This window comes from Cryptotermes secundus, unplaced genomic scaffold, assembly GCF_002891405.2.
Source record: "Cryptotermes secundus unplaced genomic scaffold, Csec_1.0 scaffold246, whole genome shotgun sequence".
NCBI classification, from domain to species: Eukaryota; Metazoa; Arthropoda; class Insecta; order Blattodea; family Kalotermitidae; genus Cryptotermes; species Cryptotermes secundus.
In genome coordinates, this window is record NW_019742444.1 from 44,738 (window position 1) to 63,831 (window position 19,094).

At 37.6% G+C, this 19,094-nt stretch overlaps 2 protein-coding genes across 3 annotated transcripts in view; both read right to left on the reverse strand.

Annotated features, from left to right (window-relative positions):
* Nucleotides 1–1,191, reverse strand: part of LOC111873117 (zinc finger protein 665) — a 35,476-nt gene extending 34,285 nt beyond the window's left edge. The window contains exon 1 of the mRNA XM_023867544.2: nt 903–1,191. The gene's annotated coding sequence lies outside the window, so the exon portion shown is untranslated. The remainder of the gene's footprint in view (nt 1–902) is intronic.
* A 3,466-nt stretch (nt 1,192–4,657) lies between these two features.
* Nucleotides 4,658–19,094, reverse strand: part of LOC111873118 — a 60,610-nt gene continuing 46,173 nt past the window's right edge. Inside the window, exons 2-6 of one of the 2 annotated variants that reach the window (XM_023867545.2) lie at nt 14,838–15,035; nt 11,770–11,952; nt 11,058–11,208; nt 7,160–7,304; nt 4,658–5,383 (exon numbers count right to left, since the gene is read on the reverse strand). In XM_023867545.2, the coding sequence (XP_023723313.1) occupies nt 4,919–5,383; nt 7,160–7,304; nt 11,058–11,208; nt 11,770–11,952; nt 14,838–15,035 (1,142 nt within the window). In that variant the 3' untranslated portion in view covers nt 4,658–4,918. Of the gene's footprint in view, nt 5,384–7,159; nt 7,305–11,057; nt 11,209–11,769; nt 11,953–14,837; nt 15,053–19,094 lie in introns of both variants that reach the window. The other variant, XM_023867546.2, reaches the window with a different exon arrangement.

The following is a 19,094-nucleotide window of genomic DNA, read 5'->3' on the forward strand; positions in this document are numbered from 1 at the left end:
CATTCAAAGGTACAATAGAAATTGCTTTCTCTAGACAAGAATAATGCAGAAGCAATTTTCAGACTGCCAAAACTCAGAACATATCTAAACGTATTTATCATGTTAGTTTCAGCATACATCATACAGTGGCCATACATATTGTCATGGGAGTGCCTTTCTTTTACATTTGTATAAAGTTAATCAGAAGTCACCACCTTGTATGTGCATTCGTTTCTTGCCTTGCACACAACTTTAAATATCACAAAATTCCACCTCATGATGCCTTAACCCAAGCAATACTGAATCTTCAGACTTACTTCATACCACCAATTTATTTAATATATGCACTATATGGGAATGGAAAACCAAATCTTGGAGCATAGAAGAATCGGAATGCCTATTAGGAACAATTACAATAGCAAACAGAACATACACATGGGCATCTCTAACATAGCACACACTGTTTTGTGATAATACATTCTTCGGTCCGAAACTTACTAGTAAATTTCAGTACGTATACAATCAAACACTCGGTTTATTACACCCTGCAGTACGACACTGTCGTACACAACACATTATGTAACTGAAAAAATCATGATCCCAGTTTTCGTTCCAAGTTCTATCACTCATTAACACCTGGTCAAGTGAACACCCTCGGTACATTACTGTATCATAAAGTAACCGATAACACTGAAATACCTGGCTATCCACCAATGTACCAAAATATGCGGCAAAACTAGTGTGAAATAAGCGGCTGTCATTGTCATGAAGCTTAAGCTAGGCTTACCAACGCTCAACTATAAGGAAAAAAATAATTGTCGAAAATGCATATGCACAAACAGTAAACTTAAAACACCCATATTATGAATCAAGAATATTAACTTCTGAATGCAAACATACCATATACAATATCCGTAACGTACCTATCGCTTTGTTTATAGTTTTTTATACGATGACGAATTTCGGACAATAAACAGGTTAGCTGTCATGGCGAAACATCACGGCTTCCAAGCGACTGTAAATAAGCTGACTTTTGTCCACTATATCATGTTCAATATTTCTAAACACATTCACATATACAATGTTCTCATCATATATAAACTCATTATGAATTATTTACCCACAAAACACACAGATTTCGAATGAAATTTGATAAAAATAGAGAACGAAACACATTTCAGCGTCAAAGCCACTTATCGATAGCCTCGGTCGATTTTCGTATCACTCCGCTTCCCCCCGCATTGTACGTAGTCTTCGGAATTTTAGTCGGAATATAGTTTCCTTTAACAAATCAGATGTGCATGAAGGTAAAATTAGAGTTGATTTACATAACTGCAACTTTTTTTAAAATGTGCAAATACTGTCAATTTTTTATGTCTACAGGATATTTCATAATATGATCTACTGCCTATAAATCGAAATGAAGCAGCAGTTCTACACTGTTATAACTGCCATGAAATACTTGAGTCCATACACTGCAAATAAAATAACAATATAACCCATCCTGACTGGGCTAAAAGTATTGCAAATTTTGAAGTGGCAATTAAATTCTTGAAGAAAGAATACCACCTTCAGCGTTTCATTTGCATTTTTCAAGATAATACTGCTAATGGCTAGAGTAGTTCATTATAATTTGTGAACAGTGTATGAACTAGTTTAGGCAAGTTCCTATATCAGGTGATGTGTGTGGATAATTCTTGGACAGATATAGACACAAATGTGGCCACTGTGAGAACACTAAAACTTTGAAACAATGGGCCAATATGCAACATGAACTGAGATGGACTGCCAACTGCTCCTTCACTGGTTAGTGTTTGGATGGCTGAGACACACACTCGTGCCTGTAAATAAATACGTGGTCATAACACCACATCAGCTCCTGATAATGGAGACACTGTCTCCAAAATGTTGGATACCACCTGTCTATTCACAAGTCTGAGCCCCCCAGGAAGACTTAATTGAAAACAAAAATATCTTTAGGCTTAAAAATTAAAATCGTAGACATTACACATGAATGAAAATCAATAAAAATGTACTTCTGACACAGATTTTGGTATGAATTTTGTAAAATTTGCGTCTCTAGTGCTTCTGTACATGCTGTCAACCTATAGGAAGGTGGGATTCTTATTACATTGTTGCAATTATTCAAAATAGGTGTTAATTCAGTTATTAATTGACTTTACTATAAGCATCCATTGTTTTGCAATTAAGCATTCTGTATTTTCTCAGCATCATATAATTCACAAAGTCCAGTATCTACACTGCACAGTCACATACATAAAGTTTGTACTTACTTCATTCTACTTTATGTAGAACATTACATATTTATGTATACATTCTCTTATATACACATAATAAAATATAACATTTACAAACATTAAAATTACTATACACATTATTATGTAAGACTATTTACAAAATATTTTCAATTATGCAATAATTACAACTATTAAAATATATATACCTGGAAGAATGACTAGTACTCTCTAAATGCTTGAGCAATATATATTAATTCAAATTTGTTTTGGTTTAAGCACTTCATGAACTAAGCCTATTCTGTTGCAGCCAACTATACTGCATATACCTAAAAGGAGGAGGGGGTCTGAAGAACGGGGCTGAATGGGAAAAGCAGGGAAAATTAATGCAGATATAAAGCACTTTTCTGGTAGACGGAAGTCTTGAATCTCACATAATAGTGACAATTACAAACTTATTTCATTATTAAGATGTGACACAACTATAATCTTATTTTCCATTACTAAGGCAGTCACTTTTCAAATAAGGAAACATGCTGTTTCTCAACCAAGAGTGTTCAACTCATAAATGTATCATAGATAATGAATATACATCATGCATACTGGTTGTATTAAAATATCTACATGCGTGAATGGCCAGAATGTTTTCACACAACAGTGTTACAGAAATCCATCCATCCATAAATCATAAATCATGTGTTTAGAGTGAAACTAGTGAAGTAAATAAATATAAAACTTAGCAAGAAAGGAAGAGCACCCATTGACAAATGTAAATATCTGCTGGGTTGATTTTATACCCTCAGTCTGATTCTCTTTGTTGCCAAAAGGTGTGAAGAAAATACTACACATTCTCCTTCTATCTGTGGGTATTTAATCAGGTAAATAATCTTTATGTTCATTTAATGCAAGTCTAAGGAAAGTATGCTCAGGTTATCTGGTGCGAAAACCAAGTTATATAACAATCTCCATCCAAAGAGAATTGTCAAAATAACTGCTCACCTACTGAAATAAATAACTGGTATAAAAACATTTGATATTGAAGATTTCTGCAATTTGAAACTGCAACAGGGAGGGCAACAGCAATTTAGCCCTTACACCACGACCATCACTGATCTCTTGTGCTTCCCCTTTGATTAACCCTTTATGAATCCTACACTTCAGTTCCCATCTTATCAGTTTTTCATATTTCATTACCCTTCAGGTATTAATTAGCATTTTATCCATAGACACTCCATATTTATCACAAGATACAATTATTCTGACAACCATCATTTGATGCTTCGAAGTCAACAATTTATACAATACTTAAGCTAAATAAGATTCATATGTGTCTGCATCATGTTTACATAAAGTTTGGAATGACTTAGGAATTATGTTAATGAGAAACAAGGAACAGTAAGCTTTTTGCATAGTGCATTTTGTAGCTTACAAAATGAAGCACTCGAGTATACAATCCAAAGTAAAAAACATTTCTTTCTACTTCATGTGGTTTGTACTCTTAAGAAAATATAATTGATTTTAACAGAAACCTTTGTCTTCAAACGCAGACCCAACTGTTCAGAGTACCAAATATTATACAATTATAAGAACTGAGGTATCCTAGTATAAAGCTATAAGGATAGAGTTTGGTGTTCAACTTTTGCAGGTTCGGCAGTCTGTAACTTTTAATGTTAAAACAAAACTAGCTGTTATGAAATTCACTGATTCTTTACAAGCAAGAAGAAAACACCTCAGGCTTCAATAACATTCTTCTGAAATACAAACATACTACAATGATGGTACCATTATGCCACTATCACCTGAAACAGAGTCAGTATACATATCTCTGTATCAGCCATAACTGCCAGCATCGCACTGTAATACACATCACAGAAGGCACAACATTGAAAGACATGTGATAATCACTAGGAAATACACAAAAATTTAACAAATGAGTCGCAACATGTTCTTATGCATAAATACTTTCTCTTTAAAAGTATCACTTGCAGGAAGAATTACAAAAATGTCTTCAGACTTATCAGGAAAGTGTTAATATTAGTCCAGAGATAATTCTGGAAGCTGACTTTGCATCTGTAATCCCCATAATTAATTATTACTGCTTTCTTCACAATGATTTAATGTATAATTATGAAATGAAAACAATGAGCACTATGTACAACTATTCCTGGGTTCAATTAGGCACTACACCATGGGAGACAGTTCCGTGTACTTAATTATGTATCATATCATGGAAATGTACAGAGGGGCTGAAGCATAATTCCAAATATTTTTAACATTGGCAGTAGTTGAACGTGGGTGGTCAGTATCTACTATCATGCTTCAGCCAATCTACCACTAAGAAGAAACATCTGGTACCCCTTGGATAGGAGATGGGAGAAGGGGGATAACAGGGCACAGGTCTAGAGGCAGTGGCAAAGAGAAAAGCCTCTGTCCCCGCTGTGAGAGCCCTAACTGTGCTGTTCTGATTACAAAGGCACTATGTTCAAGCACAGATGTCACTGAAACATATTCTCAGATACAAGAAACAGGGCTGTCAAATCTTCAATCATGACTATGCCATAATATACATAGGGGGTTGGATGAGTAACAGAACACTCTACATGTGTAGTTCATACCAACAGCCATGCTGGTAAGCATCCAGCAAATAGTATATAAATACTTTTCTGTAAAGATACAATGCAATATCAAAGTTCAGTGGTGATCTCATCTTGTGGGCGGAAGCCAAGGGTGAAAAAGTCATCTTCATCGAGATAATCCCTGCTTGCAGACCACTCAGCAAGGATTGTATAATTGGCTGGATTGAATTCCCAGCATGGGTTAAAGTCCCCATTGATAAGAGATGGTTGTAACATTGTTGTATCTCTCCTCAGAAGAGCATCGCTTCCTGCTAAATGGGCATTGTTATAATTGCTGTCAAACGTTGAGATGGCAAGCTCTTGCAGGCTCTGGTTTGCTGGCATTCCTGTGTGAGAGTTTTGGTTATTTTGATCACTGACATATTTATCTCTTTCTGAAGTGTTCGCTGCAACAGGCTGAAATGTTGTGAGTGACCGATGATTTGGTTCTGGATTCACATAAATGGATTGTGTTGATGTCTGATTTGTTTGGATTGGGACTTGGAGAAAATTGACCAGCTGGGCCTGTGTAACCTGCAACACAGTACAAGATTACTATATTACAGTTTTCTGATGCATACTCGTACTAGCCAGTTACCCGATACTTGGTGAATGGCAGCATGTTCTTATGGCTATCCTATGAGGCAAATGCACTATAGTTTGCGTGTTGATAGCTCTTGTGAAGGTATTTTGTTGCATAAAGAAAAAATAATAACCCACCCCATTCAGAAAATGTGCACAAACCACAGCAAGAAAAAAGTGTTAGAGACAGCATGGTGATGGATCATAAACATATGTGGTCAGTTCAAAAAGTTTCAGAACTTTTGAAATAGTGCGCCAACTCGACATCTTAGCAAGGTCTGGTAAGGTGTGCTGCCTAGTGGCATGCTTCATAATTATCATCCTTTTTGACTTGTCATCCTACTGTGATTAGTCACCGCCCTAGAGCTATTTGTTCACATGCGTGTACAGTGTCTTCCGATATTCGAGGTGGCTAATATTTTGATATCAAGTGTGTTCTGCATCATGAATTCTTACATCAGAGCAAACAGTGAATTGCTGGTATTTTCTCAAAATGTTATATTTTAGCGTCCTGTTGCACTGATTTAAGTCCATNGTGCTGAAATGTCTAAGAGAAAATGTCAGGAGAAAAAGACCTCATTTGTGGAGAAACAACTGTCGGTTCCTCCATCATGACAATGTGCCAGCTCATGCATCACTACTGATTCGTGACTTTTGGCCAACATGAACACAACTGTGCTTCCTCAGCCACCCTACTCACCTGACCTGGCTCTGGTAGACTTTCTCTTATTTCCCAAACTGAAATCACAAATCAGTAGCAATGCATGAGTTGGTGCATTGTCATGATGGAGGAACCAGGAGTTGTTTCTCCTGACATTTTCTCTCAGATGTTCAGCACTTTGAGAGAGAAGAACACCACTAGGCAGCAAAACTTACCTAACATTGCTAAGACGTCGAGTTGGTGCACTATTTCAAGAGTTCTGAAACTTTTTGAACAGACCACATATGTCCTAGATTTTCTCATGGTAAGAATTATAAGCATGGCGAGAGTTAAGTTTATAGGTTATGTCTGTTAACGGAAAGATACAGTAATGGTAGTCAAGCATAAAATTACATCATAAAGTTGTATCAATATTATCAATATTTTATAATATCTACTACCTCCTTTATAAAGGTGTGTGTAAATGACAGAAGACATGAGTTCTTCAAAAGACTTCTAGTGTGGTTATGAACTAATCAAGACAATCCAGTTATGGTACATGAACAGCCTTGTTTAAACATTGACATACTAATGATGATAATCATTCCATTCGCACCTTACTATGTTTTCACTGTATTATATTGCATATGAATTTCATTATATTAAAAACATTTTGGTTGATTGAAAACTTTATCACCATTTATACAACTATCATGGAACTGTCATCATTTAAACACTTAAAGAAACTGAATAACTGGGAAATGGGCAATCATCCAGGAAAGTTTACTTTTTTTCTACAGATTAACGCATCTTCTGGTTGGATTTTAGGCTAACAACTAACACTGTAATTTTATCATACCAAATTTCATCCACATCCACTGTTCGGTTTGATATCAAACATGCAGATGGATGGACAAGCCATAAGAGGTAGATTTGGTTTTAATAAATGTATCAATGTATAAGAAGTGTGTGTCCAGTAACAATTTCATGTAAATATCCAATGAAATTTTATTACAAGAACAGCTGCTCAATAAATGAGCAGAAATTGTAGGAGTAATTATTATGTCTGTTACACAAATCCTACAAACCTGATGAGGATTCTGCTTCTTATATCTTCGCAGCACACGCTCTCCCCAAGCCAAGAGTTTCTCCCAGTCAGATGGGGGTGACAGTAAGAGATGATCTGGTCGGTTTAGAAGTGTAAGGATCCTTGCCAGATCTGTCAGCACTGGTCTGTAATATAAAAGCAGTACAATCAAACAGGTTGTCTAGTGGCATGCAGAAGATGCTCAGTTCAAATTTCAGCCAGCACATGAGCTACTGTAATGAGGTTTTTGGAGTTTTCCCCAGGCCCTCCAGCCAAATCCCACAATGGTACCTCAATGAAACCATGATTGTTACCGGCCTCCGTAGTCTAGGGGTAACGTTCCCACCTTGTGACTCAAGATACGCGGATTCAAACCCGGCGGAGGTCATGGAATTTTTAAGGGCAGAAAAATTCAGGGATCAAGCCCTCTGGGAGGGACTTTAAGCCGTGGGTCCCGTGTCGTAGCTTTACAGCACGTAAAAGAACCTCATGTCCCAAGGGGACCACTGAGCCAAATTCAGGACATTTCCCGCCTGTGGTAGATGGGGGAAGCATCAAGATACCGCTGAGCCAGTAGAGGTCGAACTTGCTGGCTGAGTCAGGACTGATGGCACGCACCAGTACCGGTAGGGAATAGAGACTGGTAGAATATCATAGGGGGACGCACAATGGACCAACAGTTGGTCTAAGTGCATGGGGAAACCCATCCTCTCCAATACAACACAAACCATGATTGTTTCCTTCCAAATTCTTTTCAAATCTGTCATCCTATCATTCAATTTTATGTAGTCTCAAGTACTGAAAACATCCTAAAATAACGCACTAAAATAAAGTACTCTGATTTATTATGCAAGAAGAAGCTTATTACAATATAAATAAGAATACAGTTGGGAAGACAGAGCACTTATAAGGGAAATGAATAACACCAGGTTGTTTGTCCTCATTGTGAAATTTATTGTTAAGCGTTGCAATATGTTTGGGTTGAAACTAACTGCATCTTGACCTGTAGTTATATGCCTTCACCAGCTACTATAGCAACTTTTAGAAAGAAAGCAGTCTTCTGGGATTTGGCACCGTGTATATGTGNCAAAATATCCTTTCTAAAAGACCCTCTCTCTTTAGTTCTACCTTGGCATAAGAAAAACATCTGACCTGCAAAATGACTTGTCGAATACATCAAAGGCATCTATCAATGCCTACTGCCAGCATTTTGTAGTACTCCTTTCAACTTACCTTTATTACGTGGCTGTGCATATTGACAGCTTGTTTGTTCAATGTTTGATTATTTGCACCTTCATTTATGAATGAGAGGTCTCTTCCTACCACCTTCACAATTTTAAGAGCATTTACATAGTCAAATTCAATGGCATCCCTCATGCCTGTCTCCTCATTTGATAGCAGCCTTGGCAATGTCATCTCTTATACAAATAATAACCAAATGCCTTGCAGTCTCCACATGTATACACCAGACTGTTTGGTCATTATCAAGATTCTGCACCAATTTTCCCAGCATTGTAAGGCTGGGAAATTTGTTGTCTCTTGCTGGGTACCTGGCCATATGAGCCTGCTCCAGGCAATAAGACCAACATAGCTATCAAGGATGGCCCTCTGGAGCATATTTAACATCAGATAACCCTGTTTTGTCTGCCCAGCAAGATAAAACAAGCTGAATCATATTCACTGCAACAACTGAAAGTAGTGAAACTGTCTGTAGAAGTGTGGAAATTCTGCTTTAACTCTATCGGCAGTGAGGAAGTCATTTTAAACACCTTCAGATTAGTCACATTCACCTGACATGTAGACATCTGTTTGTGATGAACCACTACCTTTTTGTATATTCAGAAGGGACTAGTTAGTTAGTTAGTTAGTTAGTTATTTGGAGAGGGTGGGTTTCCCCATGCACTTAGACCTGTATTGGTCCACTGTGCTTCCCTCTATGATTTCTACCAGTCTCTATATCCTACCAGTACTGATGCTTACCATCAGTCCCGCCCAGCCAGCGAGATCGGCTCTACTGGCTGAGAGGTATCTATAATGCTTCCCCCATCTACCAGAGGTATTAGAGACTGCTGTTGGGCGGGAAACGTCCGCAATTTGGCTCAGTGACCTCCTTTGGAGATATGAATTCTTTTTACATGCTGTAAAGCTACGACATGGGACCCACGGCTTAAGTCCCTCCCAGAGGACTTGTTCCCTGAATTTTTCTGCCCTTAAAAATTCGACGACCTCCGCCGGGTATTTGAACCCGCGTACTACGAGTCATGAGGTGGGAACGTTACCTCTAGACTATGGAGGCCGCTTTCAGAAGGGACTAAAAGCCCATCTTATGATGAATGCCATACCCAGGGCAAGATTAAAACTTTATGAGGCCCCTATATTTCTTTCAAAAAAATAATGCAATGTATGTCAGTACATGGGGAACTACACAGATGTGTTGCTTGGCAATAGTTACACAGTTACACTGCAAGAAGCAGTGCCATCTACCAGTTTCTTTTTAATAATTATGAGTGTTCCTGTGTATATAATTTCCATCATTCAACTATGAAAAGATGCAGTCAAATGTCTGTTACATTTCAAGTTTTACAGGAGAATACTGTGTCGTTTCATGGGTGAGTTTTCTTCTTGGTATTTTTAGACCCCTCAGACTGCAAGGCTCTTGGCAGTAGCTTCTTTACCTTATACATAAATCTGGCACTGGCCATATGCTCCATCTTCATGTCATACTGTGCAACATCCCCAGAGATGATCAGTGTGTCTAATGTTCTGGCATTCATGAGCTGTGCTAGGCTCTCCAATACAATGTGACTCACATTTTATGACATTTTAATGCTTTCATATTTTGTGTTCTTCTTTTGCTGATCTACTGAAATTTCCATGTTCATGTTACTTTACTTGCATGACCTTGTAGGACTGCAGTGATGGACTCCTACACAACCTGGCATTTTTATACTTTTTACCATCCCGTCACTCTATACATATATAACTTGGTGTCAGATTTTACCAACAGACTCCTTTATAGTCAGATGTGTATGTGTATCAATATCAGTATCAATTTTACCCCTCTTCTGTTGTGAATTTTTAATTCGTTTTAATTTACACATGCATAAGCAGCTATAGAAACCTCTAAACCAACACACACAGTTTAGACCTCTGCTCCTTCTAACACTGTTTCACATTATATTACATTCATCAAGTTAATGCTTCAAAATTAGTTAATCATCTTATGTCTTCCTGCCAAAAGCAAATTTGAACTGAAGTGCAATTTAAAATAAACATTAACTGCCATTGGAGAAGTGAAATTCATATGAAATACCTCTAATCACTGGGGACCAAATATACAGTATGCGCCAAAATATAGTATTGAAACTCGCGCATTTCGAATGCACGTGTGCGTTTGTCGACGAGGCATAGCTCCAGCCACACGTGTTCCCGGTAGTGAAAAGGAAGTTGTGTGGTGCAGTTGTTGGAAATGGGTCTCTTGCCAGAGGTAAAGGTATTCATAGCTGAGTATTATTTCCGCTCATACGGAAGTGGTTGCCAGACAACTCGCTTCCTTGGTTTTGAGCGGCCAGATGTTACCGTCCAGAAACCGCTACACAGTACACCTGTGACGATATGGTGTTCCGTCTCAGCTCACGGTACATTAGGCCCCTATTTCATTGAGGGTGAGGAAGGACATGGTGATCGGACCATTTGTTCAGGATTTCAAAAGGTTCTGTCGTGCAAGGGGCCTTCACATGAATAGACAGTGGTATCAATAGGACGTCTTTTCATTTCAGTACTGTATATTTTGGCGCATACTGTACAATTCATACTACATAAATCTTCTTAACCACTGTTATGAGAACCTAAAATCCCATATGAAAACTATAATTTCATTATTCAGGTATAAAACAGACCTGTAAGCTTGAATAGCTGAATCTCCATGGCCACTTGTATGACACAATTCTCGCACCTGTCGTCGGGTGTCATTCAACATGGCTAAGAAAACAGGTGCTTCACATCGAAGTGCAGCCAAATGTTTCATGAACTCCCTCCTCTCTGATGTATCTACAAATATATATCACAAAGTATGAGAGACGAATTACATACTTACGAGAGTGAACTTGTAATGTAATTGATGTTGAAACAAATCTGCAAGACACTGATACATTTTATCTCTACATATATTTCACTGATGAGCTAGAGTACACTCTTTAAGTTGTAAGGTATGATCTACTCGAGACCATTCTTTTTCAATTGCCACCAAACACTGATTTTATACTCAAAAAATGAATGGTAGAAAAGTATACTTTAACTTCATAATGAATAAAATAGATCAAAACCTTAATGAAGAGACACTTATGTCAATTAATATATAGATTCTGATGTCCTGTTGCAAATTCAAAAACAGCAAGTATTGACAGTCATCAAACAGATGAAACATGAATAGAAAGATGTTCATGTAAGACACCCACACAGGCAAACTTAATTTCTTACATAACTTAAAAATAGTTCACTGTTCCACACAAATGAATCAACAGAATGACTTCACACTTTGCTCAAAATATGGAATTCTTCATGGATTAATGTTGCAGCTCTCCGCATTGTTGTGTGACGGCTGTAACTCACCAGGATCCAGAGATCCATTATGTGCATGGTTTGTGGAGACAATCTTTGTCTTCGAAATCCTATGTCTCCGATTTCGCAAGTATAGGAAACTTCCAAGCAGGACACCCATGCAGATAGCTGCACCACTTACAGTGCCCACAACAATGGCCAGTGTCTGGCCTGTGAGTCCAAAAAATCCAGTCTCTGAAATATAGAAAAATATGTAACACATTAAGAGTAATGCCATGACCATTTTATTAACTGCTTTAAAGCACAACACATTCATCAGCAACTTCCATTGGTTGTATAGTCACATTAATGGTTCCTATTCCATAATCTTGCTCAAGGTGAATATTTCTTAACTTAATAAAATCAATATCCACCTTATTTACCACATTCTACTATGCTGTGGTTTGTATATGGGAGAAGATGTTAAGTGACTGATTAATTCTCGGTTTATTTTATGATTGTGCATCAAATACGTTTAATTATACAGCATCAAATAAGAAATTGCAGGTTGATTATGAATGATATTTCAGGAAAAATATGGAAGTGAACAGTCATTATTTATTATAAGGTTCTATCCTGGTATTTGTTTCGACAGACACAAAAATCATGAAAATCAGTGACGCTAGGCAGAGGAAAATCATGAAATAACAAGAAGAATAAAACTAGCGAATAATGCATATTTCTCATTACTATCAGTTTTTAGAACAAAGGATATACACCGAGCGATTAAAACAAAAATATATAAAACAATGATAAGACCGGTGCTTTATTATGGATGTGAGGGTTGGACGCTAAACAAGAAAGAGGAATCAGTCATCAGTTCTTTCGAGAGGAAAATCCTAAGACGAATTTATGGACCAATAAAAGAGAATGGGATATGGAGAATAAGATATAATAAAGAGTTATACAAATTATATAAGGAGCCAGAGATCTCAGTGACGATAAAGCTTAAAAGACTGCAATGGGCTGGGCATGTACAGAGAATGGATAAGGCGCGTATCTCAAAGAAAATATTATACAGTACAATAGGTGGTAGGAGACATGCTGGGAAACCACGAACTAGATGGATTGATGCGGTGAAGAAGATGCAAAGAAGTTAATGTGCGTAAGGAACTGGAAGAGAGCAGCGCAGCATAGAGAAGAATGGAGGGGCTTGATAAAGGAGGCCAAGGCCCGACATCGGGCTGTTGCGCCATAGAAGAAGAAGAAGAAGAAGGAGAAGAAGAAGGAGGAGGAGGAGGAGGCGGAGGAGCCAGTATCCCAGCTGAAATTCACGCTATGGACTTCTTGAATACATATCAGTTTTAGCCACTATGATGTGACATTCGTCGGTAAACTCAGCGCTATTGGCTTCATACATAAGGGCAGGATTCCACATTAAACTTCAGTGTATATAAAGATGACAGAATTGTTCCTTTTACATGCATGGGAACAACAATTTGGAACTTGCATTTTGTGAGTCCCTCCACATACATACAAAACAGCATCCCTATGGCTGAATGGATTTTCATGGAGTTTAATACAGGCAGCATTTAGCAGAACCTACTAATCAGATTCTAATATGGATGTATGAACATCGTGGATAGTATGGGGACTCTTACACATAAGTAAGTGCACTCACTGGATACCAACAGGCTGAAATGTTTTAACCAAAAATGACATGTATTTATAAAATGAATACTGTACTCTTTATACATTTTCAGGTACCACATCCTCATACTACTGTAATACATTAGTTATAAAGAATAAAGTATTAGAACATGGAAAAATCTTATCTGAATTTTTTTCTGCATGTGTAGAATTTAAATTCATGTGCATTTGAACACCATTTTTTATGAACATATATAATTTTTACCATCAACGCAACAATACTTTATTATTTATTTTTGTAGCATGTACTACATGTTTTGACCTCAAATTGGCCATCTTCAGGTGCTGCAAAAGAATGCAGTCGTTAAAATTAAAAATACCATTTTTAATTGGCACCATTGTTTCTCAATCCAGATCTTGAAAAGAAGATACAAACTTTTACAGGCATATGTGAAATTTAACATCAATGAGGAAGAATACTGAAAATTTTGCAAAGTTGCTAAGAAAAGTGATTTCACAACATACACTGACAATGTATACACAGATTTTATTATTCTATAATTACTTATTATTATTATTACTATTATTGCTAGTGGGGTGGGACTAAGTCCATTGTACTGCGGTCACTTCTGCCCTACTGTACCAGCCCCAGATGATAGGTGAGGGTGATTGTGGAACAATTGGTGGAATGAAGATTGGCAGGGGAAACCTAAGTGCTCAGAGAAAACCTGCCCCAGTGCCACTTTGTCCACCACAAATCCCACTTGACCAGACCCGGGATCGAACCCGGGCCACTGCAGTGGGAAGCCAGCGACTAACCGCTTGAGCTATGGCACGGCCCTTTTATTATTGTAAGACTCTTGCCACTTCTTAGGAACATCACCTCCACTGACGTTACAACAAAACAAAAAAAGGCCACAATTTTCTCTTACATACACTGAATCTATGTTTTCATTTTCTACAATATGTCTTATTAAGTCACTGTCAGCTGCATTAATTTAGTTACAAATGAGAAATATGTCTACTCTACCTTCAATACAGCTGAGTTTGCCCAGCTGATGTTTATTACCTAATTTTCCCACTAGCCCAGTATGATGACATTGAAATTAACTCTGTGTACTCTATGTTCAGACAGTGCACTAATGCAAAAATGTTGACAGAATATGAACATGAAAAATGCGCTATAAACAAACTTCACTGATGATGTTCCTACTGAAGGTATCTGTATTAGCTTCATAAGTTACTTGCACTGATGGTTTTAATTTAACAGAACTTAATTTCAACTTATTCTCATCTTGGCTTCATATGTATATGTACATGGTCAGCCCAACCTTACCATCTTATAACATTTACCAGGACGAAAAACATTAACATGCTTCCTTTCTATCTTAATATAGTCTGCTTTCCTCCAACTACTATTTGCAGAATGCCCCACATGTCAAAGCTGAAATTCACCCAAGAACAGGCCACATTATAAGCAAGGTACTCACCATAGCAGATTCTTCCCATATAGGATACAAAATTAGACCACTCTTCATGATAACCGGTAGGACATTTGTCCACACACTGCCGGGATCCCATTACGATAAGGTGGGCGCATTTGACGCATCGTGGTGTCCATGAGTCGTCACCATTGTTTGACCCCTTGCCTACATCACATCTTAAGCAATCCTTCTGCTCTCCACAGTCTGCACAAAGATTAATACTTCATATCATTTGTTTCAGAATTTAACATTCAACACATTTACTGAAAACTTTAAAGGATCAAAGGGTCATGAGTGTTATTTAGGTCACTATAAATCATACAATGAACAGAACTCCAGAGTAAGTAATTATGTATGCTTTACGTGGAGCACACATAGTAAAGACAAGCAGCGGCACGTACACAGGAAGACCACACAGAATAACACCTGTACAGTGTGGAACAAGAACTAGCCGCTCCAGCACTTTAGACATAGGGCGAGTAACCCTAACAATTTTAAATTCTAAATTTAAAATTTAGAGAAAATTTTAAAGGATTTTAAAATCATAACTAAAGATTTTATAGTGCTACTACAGGAAAATATGACGTGTGCAATATAATCTACATACCAGACACATATCAACGAGGTAGATGTTGATAATACGAAAAAAATAAATAAATAAATAACAATGTTTTTTAAATGTTAAATTTTAGACTGGGTTTCAGTGTGGCAGCAACGTTAAGAGTATACACCTGATGATGGCCGATAGAGGCCGAAACATGTAGTGTAGAAGAGAGCAAGATCAAAGACATATAATATATATTGTTTGCACTTGGGACGGAGTGTGTATCATTTACATGGGGAAACCCACCCTCTCCAATAACTAACTAACTAACTAACATCACTGCATGCAGTGGCTATGGAAAACTAACAAAAAACTAGATAGGAGGTTAATATAAACGTCGCTATCATATAAAAAATTAAAATGACTGAACCAACATTTCATTTTTAGATTGTGATTATCTGGATTACGTGTAGTCTGGTAGGTTACCAGTGTTTCACAGGAATCTGCTGCCTCTATCTTCAGGATACCTGAGGCTATGCAGTGTCATTATTGAGAAGACCACAGTGTAAATCGTTTCTAATATGAAAATCTAAAATCCCAAAATTGCAGTATGTGCTTCTAAATATACTGAAAAATATACCAGTAATATCCTCACTTAAGGTTGCTTTTGAGAGTACTGGATTTGAACACAAAACTTACAAAAATTTAAAATGGATGTAACTGAATGCTGATCTGATATGGAATCACTGAAATGGAATATTAAATGGGGGCTCCAGGAACACAGTGCTTTTCTGCAAAGTTGAAGAAAACTTAACTGCTGTTGAAAAATGGCTGGATAAAACATTTTATACATTATACTATCTATGAGTACCCTAATTACACAAATGGGACAGGGAATATGGTCATCATTGCTCCAATTACCACAAGAAGCATGTACAGTCTGTGATAAAAAACATTGCAAGAACATTTACACTAACGAAAATAATTAGTACATTACGACTGAAATTTCAAAGATGCAGGAGTTATGCAGAAATTAATGCCAAGGCCAGATCATAACAGAGAGTTTGAGAAACCATCGGGGATTTGAATGGCGGTCCGGTCGTCTTGTGGTGGGGATAGGTTACGAGGAAGAAACGCAGGAATGTGGCTGTACCGTTATGCGGGACGGATCACTTGACCCGTCGTCTCGAGGCTGAAGAATCTAGATCAGCCTCAGTCAACAACGCAACTTCAATCCAAACGACGGTAGAGAGTTGTACGTATTCCGTTACTGGCGAACTGCTCAAACCATGTAACAAGTTATGGGGAATCATTTACGGCGTGTATGAAATCTTTCAATCTACTCGTCTATGTGAGGCTGAGGAACTATAAATTAACCGTTACGGATATACAATTCTGTAGTTTATACTTCCCATGAATACCGACAACCACTGTGCTAAATTCGATAGGTATAAACTTTCATAGTGTCACCAAGTTCTCGATTTTAACACACACAAATATTTCATTTCAGTAAATTTGATTTGGTTCATCCTGTCCCGTCATACTAGCAGTAGTATAAAAGATTATAACGCCGTTCAGTGTGATTGATAAAGTTTGTGTTTTTTTTAATCTTTCATCTTTACATGTTTCGGTCGGAGTGGCCATCTTCTGAAGGACATTATCAATACATACGGAAACTACTATTACTTACTTACTAACGCATGGAGCTGAGCCCTTCTGGAGGAGAAGCCAATTCTGCAGCTACTCAAGAATTTCCCAGCATTTTATGGAACCCCGAAGGTTCATTACCGTGTTCACAAGAGCCCTCCACTGGGCCCTATCCTGAACCAGATCTATCCAATCCATACCATCCCATCCTATCTCTCTAAGATCCATTTTAATATTGTCCACCCACCTTCGCCTTGGTCTTCCCTGTGGTCTCTTTCCTTCTGGCTTTCCCACCAATATCCTATACGCATTCCTCGTCTCCCCCATTCGTACTACATGACCTGCTCACCTCATCTTCCTTGACTTGATCATTCTAATTATATTTGGAGAAGAGTACAAGTTATGAAGCTCCTCATTATGCAGTTTTCTCCAACCTCCCGTCACTTCACCTCTCTTCGGTCCAAATATTCTCCTCAACACCCTGTTCTCAAACACCCTCAGTCTATGTTCCTCCCTTAATGTCAGACACCAAGTTTCACATCCATACAGAACCACCGGCAAAATTATAGTTTTGTATATTCTAATTTTTATGTTTTTGGACAACAGACGAGAAGACAAAAGGTTCTGGACTGAATGGTAGCAAGCATTACCCGAGTTCAATCGCCTCTTAATTTCCTCCTGAATCAGGTTTCGATCTGTTATCGTTGTTCCCAAATATCTTAACTGTGCCACATTTTCAAAACATCTGTTTCCTATTTTATGACATGATTTTGCCCTGCATTTTGGTGACAAGACAGTAACATATACTTAGTTCTCTCTGTGTCTACTTCTAGACCAACCTCTTTATACGGAAACTACTATTACAATGTCATAAATATAAAATAAAATATTATCCTTTAACAATTACTGCGATGTGTATGAATTTGTTAAAAGGACACGAACCAAACTGGTTCTTGATTTTAACAAAATTTTCTTTAAACCATACTTGTAAATAGACTAATTATAATAATTTATAAATATTTTAACAAATACATGCACATCGCAGTAATTGTTGAAGGATAATATTTTATATTTATGGCACTGTATTGTAATAACAGTGTTTTTATGTATTGATAATGATCAATGACATTGTAATAGTAGTTCCCTATGTACTGATAATGTCCTTCTGAAGATGGGCGCTCCGACCGAAACATGTAAAGGATGAAAGACTAAACCACACTGGACGGCGTTAATAATCTTTTACAATATTTCATTTACATACACAATCTCATAAGACCACTTCCAATGGTTCATTAGTTATCGCCTTAAAATGCTAAATATATCATTTCATCAATCCTGGCCATACTCTTTACATTCTAAAGACATAACCTCCCGGCGTCATTGCCTATTTTAATTGGTGCTGGTTTCTCTCCCGCCTCCAACGTCATATACCCCCTTGCTGGTTATTACTTTCGACGTAAAATTAAAACGTGCACAAGAAGAATGGATGTGGGGGGGGGNGGCATGTCTCATGAAAATTCGTTGACTGGTTCAAAAGATTTCGGAGTACAGAGGGCGACATAATTCCATGAACCCGGTTTCCTCAAGGAAAGCAGTTTGATAAATCAAAAAGGATTTTCTTGCAATGCCCGAATAAGATGATTCTCGAACTCTGTTCCCCAAAATTCCGTGGTCTGGCAAAAATGTTCTAATAAGAGAACAAAGAGAGCAATAATTCTTAATTATCTGAGAAGTGTTTGTCTCATATTATTGCAGTTTCGTTATCTGTATTTCTGGGAGCATCTTCTACACGAAGACGAATTATCCTGGCGAGGAAGGACAGTGCGAAAAGCTTTAGAAAATCAGTGACGTACTGTGTTCCTCACATATTTATATAGGTGAAATGTTATCTATTTATGAAGTCCCTTGTTCAAACAAAAACAAACAAACTCTGTGGCTTGAATCCGCGAGTGAACAAGCGACCGCCGCTTGTCGGCGAAGTTAGTGCCAACTTTAGCGGATAGATGATGTCGCGTGGTAGCGCAACGAATCCCCACGGCCGTTAATTTCAGTTTTCTAGATAGGAGCCGCTA